At 52.0% G+C, this 11,322-nt stretch overlaps 4 protein-coding genes across 4 annotated transcripts; 2 read left to right on the forward strand and 2 right to left on the reverse strand.

Annotated features, from left to right (window-relative positions):
• Window positions 1-2,060, forward strand: BDV17DRAFT_200064 (Zn(II)2Cys6 transcription factor domain-containing protein). The gene is made up of 4 exons (XM_073755251.1): window positions 1-182; window positions 239-781; window positions 874-1,017; window positions 1,095-2,060. Exons 1-4 carry the CDS (start codon window positions 123-125, stop codon window positions 1,962-1,964), a joined length of 1,617 nt encoding a protein of 538 aa, XP_073611709.1. The 5' UTR covers window positions 1-122; the 3' UTR covers window positions 1,965-2,060.
• Window positions 2,061-2,886: 826 nt separating this feature from the next.
• On the reverse strand, window positions 2,887-4,157 carry BDV17DRAFT_273313 (telomere repeat binding factor family protein). Its single transcript, XM_073759009.1, has 2 exons — window positions 3,044-4,157; window positions 2,887-2,989 (listed from the first exon to the last, which is right to left on the reverse strand). The coding sequence occupies exons 1-2, from the start codon at window positions 4,033-4,035 to the stop codon at window positions 2,956-2,958; spliced, it is 1,026 nt and encodes a 341-aa protein (XP_073611710.1). The 5' UTR covers window positions 4,036-4,157; the 3' UTR covers window positions 2,887-2,955.
• Window positions 4,158-4,443: 286 nt separating this feature from the next.
• Window positions 4,444-5,118, forward strand: BDV17DRAFT_294968 (uncharacterized protein; the record flags this gene model as incomplete). The annotated part of the gene is made up of 2 exons (XM_073762961.1): window positions 4,444-4,508; window positions 4,647-5,118. 2 exons carry the CDS (start codon window positions 4,444-4,446, stop codon window positions 5,116-5,118), a joined length of 537 nt encoding a protein of 178 aa, XP_073611711.1.
• On the reverse strand, window positions 5,034-7,164 carry BDV17DRAFT_201029 (uncharacterized protein). The gene is made up of 3 exons (XM_073755255.1): window positions 6,362-7,164; window positions 5,823-6,299; window positions 5,034-5,764 (listed from the first exon to the last, which is right to left on the reverse strand). The coding sequence occupies exons 1-3, from the start codon at window positions 6,986-6,988 to the stop codon at window positions 5,453-5,455; spliced, it is 1,416 nt and encodes a 471-aa protein (XP_073611712.1). The 5' UTR covers window positions 6,989-7,164; the 3' UTR covers window positions 5,034-5,452.
• Window positions 7,165-11,322: the final 4,158 nt, after the last annotated feature.

The following is an 11,322-nucleotide window of genomic DNA, read 5'->3' on the forward strand; positions in this document are numbered from 1 at the left end:
GCTCAAACCATTGAAGTCAATCAGCAGATCTTCAGGCTTTCCATATCATTTCACATCTGTTCCCAATAGAATAAGATTTCTACGTCGAGTTAGGGCTAGGAGCTTGCGAGGTCGGACTGAAAATGGTATATCCCGGCGGGCCCAGCAAAGGGTGCTACACATGTCGTGCCCGCAAAGTCAAAGTTAGTCATTCTCTTCAGCGAAAGAAGTAAAGAGCACAACTGATTGGAGAGAGTAGTGCGATGAAGCGAGGCCTGTCTGCAAGCGATGTGTCAAGGGTAACAGGATATGCGGCGGATATCGCATTCTCGACGACACCAAGAAGACGGTCACCAGACGGTCGAAACAGAGTTTGGGAAGGTTTCAAGATGGGGACTCAATAGCTCAGCGGCTCGCGACTCTCGCCCTATCGCCCGCCAGTCTCTTGGGTGAAAATCGGGACCAGGAGCGGGCGAATTTGTGTGCATTCTATAGTCGGCTTGTTTGTCTCCCGCAGGTGCAGGGCTTGCATGGTGGGCTCTTATCAGCGACGACCCTTCCGGCTATTCTTGCCAACTTGAGGCAGCCTGTCATGACGACGTCGCCGCTCCCGTCGGCATTATCGGCGTTACTCTTGACCCTTGCTTCGGAGAAGGGCAATGATAAACATCAAGGTGCTGTGACCAAGGCGATGACATGTTATGGCAATGCCTTGAAACTCACTCGCCGGTTGATGGAGGAGTATGATGAGGACCGGAGGGGCGAGCTTGTTATGACGGTTTTCGTTCTCGGGATGTACGAGGTAAGAACGCCCCTAGCAGTCCGGTCGCTCTTTCCAGTTGGGAGTGCCTTTGTTCTATCGGGCGGCCAGGCAGCTGATCCGTTGCGCGGAAGGACTTGAACAGTAGCGAAGACCATGTCAGGACCACTTCCAACTCTCACCTTGAGGGAGCGATGGCGTTCGTCAGGTCACAAAAGTGCGACAGCTTCGGCGAGGACACGAGTAGGAGGATATACAGCGCGCTGCTAACCCGTGCTGTAAGTCCGCCCTTGCCCCATGTGAACTTGCTGTTGCCACAACCAAAGAAGCAAAGGACTGACTAGCTAGACCACAGCTCCTAACTTGTTTCGATGATATCGGCAGCAACACTCCCTTCATCTTCACCCTCAGGGATCTCCAACTCCTGCACGCCGGTCTAGCAGCCGAGAGAAAACTCGACTACCTCAACCTCTACAACAGTGCCCTCCTCATCGTTCATATACAGCTTCGCCAGGTCGAACAAGTCTTCTGGCTGTCCTACCACTCCAGCGAGGCCAGCACCGTCGACGCTGCCTTTCAAGCCACCGCCCTTCTGAGAACGATCGCCTCAATCGAGGACCAAATTGCCGAGTGGCCAAACCTTCTCCCCCCGGAGTCGAGATACATGTCCATAAAGCTACCGCCGGATGATAGCACTGATTTGTGGAGTATAGATGCTCATGTCTACCCGTCGTTCCAGGTGGGAAATGACTGGTCGAGGTATCGCATGCTCCAGATCTTGGGGTGCAGCCTGCGCCTGCGAGCGTACCGACTCATGGGCAATCCTCTATATGATTATAGCCACTCTGGGTACGATTACGCGGATGCGCAATTACCGAGCCTGGCAAGCGATATCGCGATCACGCAGGGCAGGATTCGTGAGCTGGCAAATGATATTTGTGCCTCAATGCCCTACCACCTAGGGTACAGGACAACTTCGTCATCAAAGCTGCGCTATCCGAACGAGTCGTTTCATCTCGGGAGGTACCCACGCCTGCTATCGGCGAGTCATATCATCTGGCCGTTATATGTAGCCGGCATTGTGGAAGGTGTGGGAGCTGCGCAGAGATTCTGGATATCCCGTCAGCTGGCCTTCATCAACAGTGAGATGGGAATAGGCAAGGCGGCCGTTCTTGGGGAGCTAGTCAGAAGAGCAGCCTTTATGGAAACGCAGAGCATAGCTTGAGAACTGTACTATGCCTTACCATCTACACGGGTCACGACTTAGACTGCTCTTCTTTACTAGCCAGGGTGGAAATATAGATCTTGTTGCTCAAAGTGTTTGAAGTTGTATTGTAATCATAACGTGGCGGCCATTGCTGCCGTCATGATAGCTCATCCCATATCAGTGGAGGGAGGTCTACGCTGTCATCATTGATGGTGCCCTCATCTAGAAACGGAAACCCTAGGGAAGGTAGACCCGTTGAGCTCTCTCTACCTGTTGGAGGAAGTACTAGCGAAGGCAGGATTGGCTCTCCTACCGCAGTGGTACTTGAGTTGAAGCCATCAGGCTTACCGGGACGGTCATCGGAGGAGGCATGCTTGAAATCCTGAGGGTCCAGTTCGCCTTTGAGTGCACGGTTTGCACCGTCTTGCTGGGCACTGCCACGAACAGAGCCTCCATCCCGATATGCATGGGGGAACTTTGTTCTAAATCGGTCCCGTAAATCAGTCGCCCTTCGATGACCAAGATCCAGCTCTTTGTCCTGCTGGATGAGTGTCCACTGAAAGCCGTGGATGGCATAGCCTTTCAGCAAAGCCTCATCCTCTGCTGGAGTGAATGGGCGCCGCAAACGACGCCGGGATTTGGTAGGGTTATATGACTCTGTTATACTTAGGAAACCGAGCGCTGAGTCAGGCCCATTTGACAAGTGCTGTGCCTTTTCCGACAGCGGAACACTTTGACAGCGAGGTTCAGGACTGTCTTGATGTGTCTCGCACGAAGAGAAGCTAGATGAAGATCCGCTGTGGGTAAGATCTGGAGGGCCCGCTGAAGGCCCCGGCGCGGGCTCAGCCGTAGGAACCTGATGAGTAAGGGCCTTCTTCGCCGATGGGTCGCATTTGCTTCGTATTAGAACTTTGGCGAGAGCATCGCGAATGTGTTGTATGGCTTCGTCAGGATCCGCCGTCCTAGGTAGAAGTCAGATTCAAAGTTAAGTTAGGTAGAGAGTCAAATCTCACCGATAGGCGGAAGGACAGCAGACGCGGAACCTTGACAACCATCAGTGGGTGCTAAATCATATGTCGGACCAGGTTATTGCATACCTATCTTTCAAGTTTGACGCGCTCCGCTTGTTAAAATTCGATTCTTGCTGCGCCAGGATCTCCTTCCAGTTACCGATGCCGCACGAAATGACGCCACGTAGCAGAGCAATGGTTTCGTCGTCGGTCCATCTTCGAATGTTCTTTCGTGAGCGACCTCGCGTTTTGGGAGAAAGTGGCGCGTCAGTGTCTTCAGCGGGCTTTGCCTCTGTGCTCTCTGTAACGTCTCGTTCATGCTTTGATTGAGCAGCCTTGTCATTGTCGGAGACAGCCTCGCAGGGACTGGGCTTCTCAGTAACAGGAGAATCCAAGATGTCCGCGATGCGTCCCTCCCTTCTTTCACCACTGGTAGTATCAGAGGTGAAGCTCGTAGTTAACAGCCCTGGCTCCACATAGATACTATCCCGCGACGGCTTGGTCAGCAGCTGCGTGATTGAGCCGGCCTCGATGGGCGGAAGCAAAGCAGCATTCGGTGGAGGCTCATTCAACCCGTTGAGGATAGCAAACGGGCCAAACGGCGGAGGCCGTTGCTCCTTCTGCGTATGTGGCATGGGCAACTGCACATGCTCTCCAAAGGACTCAGGCTGGAGATCAATACGCCGCCGCTTGCGCGATTGATGACCATCGTCGTCGAAAGAAGAATAGGGAAACCGCTCAAGGGCACGAAGGTTGACGAATGCCGGTAAGATCGGTCGTGGAGGCGGTTCCAAGAGTGATTCGGGGGTAAAATCGTTCTTCAATCGAGCTGGGTTCGTTGTGCCCTCTATCAAGTTCGCAGCGCCGGTGGGCTCATTGAGAGGGGGTAGAGTCCCTGCTGGATTGCCATTTTTCGGTATTGTACCAGACTCCCGGATCCTGTTGGCGTTTGGCTCGAGAGTCAGAGGGACCCTTAGATTGCGGGATGAGACCGGCTCTCGAAGAGGAGCAATACGGAGGTGTGGCAGCTCGCGAATCAGAGATTCGTCAAAACTGCGGGTAAAGATGTTGGAATCCATGGCCGGAGATCAGACTACGGGAAGCACGGATGAAACACCGATCATGAAAGACAACTCGCACCGTGTGAACTTTTGAAGGCTCCAGACCCAGACATCTTGCGTGGATTCTGCAAACTATTTCCTTTCGAGAGTGGTGGTCAAGGAGGAAGCTCCGATGTGAATGTGACACCCGGAGAAGGCAACCACACATGTCATGTGAGCCATCGCGCTGAGTCAGCTGTATAAAGCGTGCATAGTATTCACTTGTTCCCACTGTTTTGTTCCATCAGGAGATCTCCTATTTCCAAATGATCCTCGCTTGCTGCAGCTTCAGCTCGTTACACCTCGCAAAATTATTTCTCTTTCCAGTGTAACCCTTCAATAAATCTGAAACTGACAGTTGCCGTGTCCAGTGCAACAGCCACAATAATGCCCAGCACAATCTTCCCAACCTGGCCGCACCTGGTCTTTGCCGTATTCGAGCCCATCTCCCTGTACGTATCTACCTGTCTGCCCAACCAACCCCCTGAAGTAAAGATAACATTGTAGCCATGGTCCATAATAAGCCACCCTGGGCCCGTGAGCCTGCACTATGTACATGACCGGCCAGCGCTGACCGAAACCCACTTCAGGATCGGCGGCTGGCTCTGCCCAATACTCGACCTGCAAGGATTCGTCCTCGATCAGGTTCCCAATAGTCCCTCGCACTCGGGGAATCCGTCGCCGTCAGCGTCAGCGGCAGCGGTGATGCCGGGGCCAAAGGAGGTAGAGATCCACGCGACATCTGTTGCCCTTGCGTACCAATTGGCGAATCTCTATGGCCTGCTGGCTGTTCTCGGCGCCGGCGTGCTCCATGCTACGTCGGAGCCGAAGGTGCTCCGCAATTACCTGGTTGCCCTGGCCATTGCGGATATCGGACATGTTTACGTGACTTATCTTGCCATGGGGCCGGATGTGTTCCTCGATGTGGCGAGGTGGAATGTGCTTACCTGGGGGAATGTGGGTGTCACGTTGTTTCTTTTTGCAAATAGGATTCTGTACTTTCTGGGTGTGTTTGGGTATGCTGGGGCTGATTCTGTGGAGGGCAAGGAGAAGCGGAGCTGATCTTACGAACTTCTATCTCGTGTTCTGTTCGATGCGGGCTTGCTAGTGTACTGCAACCCCGTATGTGATGCGGTCTAGTCCGCTAGGGGTACATACTGATCATATTAAGACATTGTAAATCAAAATACATGTGCGTGTTCGACAACAAAAAACGGGTAAGCCCGAAAAACAGTTCAAGTAATAAGTCCTTAAGAGGCCAACCATCTTCAATTGCAAGCCAATCTCATATGTGAACCAGAAAAAAATCGCCATGCTGTACACCGGCCATCCAATCTCAGCGCATATTGTTGCAAGCATATGTTGTGCATTGTCTCGCATAGATTGTGTTCGCTTTTCATTGTTGGGGGATAACGGCCCTCATTTGCGCCTGTAGATTCTGGAGAACAGGCTCTCCATACTCGCAAGCCTCGCGCAAGTGAGGGATAAGGAAGGGGATTCCAGCAGCTGTTTGGTACTGTTGACGATAGGCGGCGTAGTTTTGGGACGGATCGAGGAGGTAGAAGTACTCGGGAGGGACCACCTGATGCAGAGCCAAGGCAGTGTTTCCGTCGCCTGTGAGAATTGGCACAGATGCTGTAATGCTGTATTTGTACAGCCCATTTAGTAGGGCGGTCAAAGTATGGTAGTTTCGCTGTTCGAAGAGGGTCTGGTAGGAGGTGTTAGCTAATTGAATGCTCAACTCCATGAAAAGCCCTCAAGCCCACCGTCAAAGACTTCTGTATAAATCCCATCAAATCAGGCAGTGCCCTGCAGCAGTCCCAGACCTCTATACTGAGGAGCTCCCAACGAACTGACAGGCGATTAGCCAAATTGTAATCAAAATCTTCCTCTTCAACAAAGGCAAGAAAGACTTGTTCGTCGTTTTCGGTCAAGTTACGAGCAAAGTCCACGTAGTCGTCCGCAGTTCGAATATCCTCAAGGAAGGAGTGGGCAATACTGAAAGGTTTTGTCCAGTTCATTTTCCCGGCACGCAAGTACACCCGTTCGAACCGAGCCCCAAGCACTCCGAGCACCTTTAAGATTGCGGCATAATCGGGCGGAAGCTCTTTGAAGAGACGCTGGATGGGGCCAGCAAAGAATTCGAAGCCCGGCGACGAGTTAGGTAGGTCAGTTTGGAACCCTGCACCAAGTAGAGCCCGAACTATCGCGCGGTGGGCAAAGGGACTTCGGCTGCGGAGATACTTTGGAAACACAGTCAGTCAGTATTGAGAAGCACCGTCGCAACAGGGTTTGAACCACTGACATGTTCAACACTCGTGTATTTCTCAATCTCTTCAGGGTACGCCAATAGGTGACTCAACATATGTGCATAGAAGCGCGTATGCTGCTGCAAAAACCATTCCACCCCCTTTGACGGGTAACCCAGGGAATATGCAACCAGTTCCTCATAAGGTATCCGGGTGAAATGAAGATAGCTTTCGCTTTCGATCGCTTCTGCAATGACCAGAGCGTCCAAATCAATGTCCTTGCGGGCCGGAAGCCAACCCCATAGAATCTTCGGCGGTACAGTTGGTTTACATCGTCTAATGAACATGTCGGCCTTCTGTTCAAGTGAAAGGCCCACACTTTCTTCAGAGCTGACAACCTTGGAGATGATATCATTAACATCAGGCACGCTGCGAAGTTTGAGGGCCATATATGGAAGTTGCCTATCGGTCAGAAGCCCATATCGGATGATTCTTTGCATCGACTCGGCGTCGGGGCCCCAAAAGATACTTTTCGCATCTTCCTCCCACCATCGATAGGGGAACCTGACCTGAGGTCGCTCCTCACTCGCTCGGAATACAGAAGGATAGCTGTCTTGACCGAACGTATACAACGCCGCACCGGTTGCGCCCCCGACGAGGACCCGGGTCGACTTCTGAGACATCTTCGCTCGAGCGTAGCAACCAAACAAATAAGGGTGTAGGCGTAGCACACAGCTGACCTCCTGCGCTTGTTGCGGTCACGCAATACTTAGCACTCTGGCAAATATGCTATCACCATGACCAAAAGGATAGTTAAAGAAAAAGGAGAAAAGGAGGCGAAGGCGAAGACAAAAGAAGCCACCGGATGAAAGAAGAGAGCGTGCCGATACCTTTTTGTCTTCGTGTCCAGCGTTGTGCAACCGAACGATTCGAGGTTTGAGAATCCTGGAACCATGCACCTAGTGCGGGTATATCAAGATACTATTGAGGCACAAATTAATCTCAAGGTGACCTCCTTGGGCAGCAGTCGAGATATCTACTTCCAGTGATGACGGACGAGGTGGTAACGGGTAGGGCCAATTAGAATGAAAAGAAGTGAGCCACCGTTGATGGTTAGGAGAGTCGACGATGGTCCACGATATCTGAGACAGAAAATGTCATGGGCTCGGGCTGGAAACGGAGCATCAAGCGGCTTTCTATACTCGGCAAGTGTCAAGAGAGAAAGGGGGGCCAATCCGGCAGCCAACCCTGGTGCAGCAGAGCATATGGTATCGTCATGGTTTCCTATCATTCGTCACCAAGTATGCTTCCGACTTCGCCTCTCCAATTCTATCTGATGATCCTCGCCCATTCCCTCATTACAATTCTTGCCACGCTAAGCATGGATTGCAGCTGAACCGCGACTGGCGATGGAGATGGTCGTCAACCCATCCCTCGGCGCTGGATGCGGAAGAAATGGATGGCCAGTGGCGCTGCTCTTCGCAGAAGATCATGTCGGGGATTTCCCAGACCACTGGGTCCCGACAGTCAGGTAGCCTGGTTTAGATTGGGTTCTGGAGCCATCTGGACGGGTTTTATTTGGTCAATTGGGAGACCGCATGCCCGGAGCTGAAAAGGATGCAGGCGGATAACTGCTGCGCATGACTAAGAAGAAAACGGTAAAATGAGCTGGTTAATCAGTCCTACTCCTCGGCATACCCTCACGCTAGGGCTACCAAAGAGGAAGGAACCACTCGGTGCAGGTGGCAGTGAGAACGAATCAATCTCTTCATTTGTGGTAGGAGTTTCGTGCTCTGTACACTGACCCAGCGTGGCTTCGACACCAAACGCCTCTGAGGAAACGTTAAGGAAGCCTCTGTCTCCTGGCGCACCACAATCCATACATTCCACTGCATGGTGCAGAGTGCAGACGCCAGTCGAAGACTTGCACTGACGAGCGATGATCGAATAATTCTCCACATGGTAAAAAAAGCAAATCGAACCCATTTCTTCTCCTATCAGTCGTTAGTTGCGGGAGAACATGCGTCTTGATACACCTTCCGGAAGGAAAGACGAATCTAATGCTACGTAATACTAGCAATCATCATCCTCATGATCCGGTCCATTTGACAATAGGATAGCCTGTTGAAAGTTGACAATTGGACAAGCCTGCCCAACTGTAACAGTTGATCTTACTCAGGGGCGTGGGAAGGAGAAGCGGTCAGAACCGGAAAGGCCTACAACACCTCCCACAGAGATGGATGAATGGCCGAGGGGCAACCGCAGGGAACTCGCAGACAAAGATCCCTGTAATGTCACTGAATTTCCGATCAGCGCCTCATCGAGTTCCTGGTGGAAACCACCCTATGAGCAGAGATGATGTTAGTGTTGTAAACTGTCTGTCCGTTCTGGCGGTGTGCCGGCTTTGTCTGAGAGGCAAATTGATGCGTTCGAGTTGAAGGCGGGATACGGAGTGGTACGTCGTACGCGCAGATTTGATGGCTTGAGCTTGATGCTGGAGCAAGTATGAATCCCTGAGGGAGCAGCTCAACGTCGTTTCAATACAGCATCGGTACTATTGACTAGGGTAAGGATCCAAGGCTGTGATAATACTAGTAATAATAGTGATGAGGGGCAGATGTGACTCTCCTCCGTGAGGTTGATCCATCCACAAGGGCCCAGCAGGAGTGCAATCATCCTGGTTCACACTAGGAGGCACGCCTTATCAGCCAGAGCCCTGATGGACGAAATGAGAGATGTCTCCTCTCTAGTGAGCGGCGCTTGTTGCCCCGGGGCTGCCGCTAAATTAGCGGCCATTCAGGCATTGCTCACTGCTCGGTGCTCGATGCTCAGTGCTCGCACTTCAATGATAATATCCATGCTTCACTATCAAATTGACGATCCGAAGCGCCGTAGGGCCTTCTGTTCACAGTAGGTGGCTTTAAATCGAAGATGGGCCGGTCAGTCCAGTTGACTATGGCAGCAAGTTGCACACCCATGAATTATGTAGGCTGGATCCCGAGCGGCCTTCCCGCAAGTCTATATCGTACTGTTCCCCTCTTTTCTTAGATCCGACGACCCACCGCGAGTTTTTATTTGTTATTTCTTTTGGCAAGCTCTGATTTGGTCGCCGGGTTTCACCACCTGAGCATCCTCGAATGACTTGCTGAGACTCTTGTGACTCTGGAAGTTAAGGCAAAGCGGAATTCATATATCATCTGAAGGTGGAAGCAAACTCAAGGACAAGCAAACCGAAGTGAGTGCCCTTGAATGATCGACAGATCGGGTGTAATCTCAGCAATTCCTCTCGGAGTTCCGGAAATGCAAGATTCGTTTTATCTTGGCGCCAACATCGGATTATGGACGGTGGCATCAAGCAGCAATAACAACCTTGGAACGCGCCAGAGATAATCGATGGAGCAGGGTCACCCTGTTGGCTGCTCCTGGCATATCTTTCGGCTTGCCTCAAGCCCTCGGCTTCAACAGTAAACGCTCAGTGTGGTGTGGAGACGGCTCCATTTTTTAGATTGAAGCTGCAATCGGAGTGGCCGTTTTCACATTACCATACAATAGTAAGAGTATATGGTCTTACCTGCTGGGGCGATCGTCCTTACTGGACGCAAAAACTCGATGGAAAGGAGCTGAAGTGATGGCAGTGGGAGACAATGAACCGTCAGAGCCCTTCGCAGAATAGCTCCGAGAATCCAGCCTTCTTGGCTGCTGCGTAAGTGGGGAGGAAGTGCAGGTGAGGGACGCTGCTGCTGCATGAAGCCATGGAATACGACTGCATCAGTACAACTTCGTACTGGCATATCACGCCGGTCCAAATCAGGCAGAGAACCTACCGGGTAGCAGAATGTAGCAGAAGATACGTTGTCAGGAAGTCAGAGCAAGGATTGGACCCCTTGGGGGCAGAGTTCACCATGCGTCGATGGCTTGTATACTCTGTAGGACAAATCGAAGAAAAAGTTCGACGGTCTTTTGCGTGACCGACAGAGCCATTCCAGAAGCGGCAAATTGTGGCGTTGCCTGGTAGATTCCTTTGGCGGGTTTCAGCAGTGAAAGTAGAAGTAGGAGTGTGGAAGATGGACTCGGTGTTGTTGTCAGGAAGGCGCGGGTGATGAGGTGGTGTTGGTCTTGACTGACTCTCAAGATGCAGTGGTTGGTGCACAGAGCACAGAGCACACAACGCCCAAATCTAGGCTCGGTTGGCCACAGCCATGACAGCTCGGTACCATACCTGCATGCATCCTCGCACCTACAGTTGCTGCGGATCAACGGTCGGGTCTGCCAGCCTCGAATCCAAGGGCAGAACTGGTGTGGCGTGCTTGTTTGCTTGATTGCTTGCGTGGTGCCAGGCCGCAGCCGCCAGCGATGCGTTAGAAGTATACTTAGAGACGTCAACGTCTACCACGAACTGAAGCTGTACGAGCTGTCTCGACGGAGTCCTCTCAACTCAGAGGTGCTACAGAACTGCGGCTGGAATGTCCTCGAATGTCGTGTGTGCAGTTGCCAACAGCGCTTCTCTGGTATCAGCACCCCCATTGGCCGTTCATCCAACACCCAGGACATAGTCACCCCACCTCACTCGCACTTAAGAGCCTGAAGCATCCAAGTTTGGTGAAATTGAGTTTGCCCATGCCTCCGCGATGCGTGATGGACTAACCATGCGAACACTCGTCACCCGGATCCTCGAATCGCACACATCACGCTCGAACCGCTCGTCTCCTGCTGAGTTTGGTAATCCGATCTGCCAATATTCTCAATTCGACTTGTCATCTGACTTGCTTGTCAGGAGTATAGTTCTCACAATTATCTTGCCGTGCCCCCTGGCCAAAATGCTTCCATTGCCGGCATATTCACGGGATACCACAACCGGAGATCAGTGCAGAATCTACAAATTCAAGAATGTATATCCTTGTCTCCCGAGACTCAACGGTGCCCGAGATTTAATGAAATCTTGTGCGGAGCCGTCGTCACAGCCCTGCCACCGCGGGCGGAGAATTTTATACCCGTCAGAAAGACGCTCCGGCGGTGC

This window comes from Aspergillus undulatus (genome assembly GCF_047715775.1).
Source record: "Aspergillus undulatus strain CBS 261.88 unplaced genomic scaffold BDV17scaffold_61, whole genome shotgun sequence".
NCBI lineage: Eukaryota > Fungi > Ascomycota > Eurotiomycetes > Eurotiales > Aspergillaceae > Aspergillus > Aspergillus undulatus.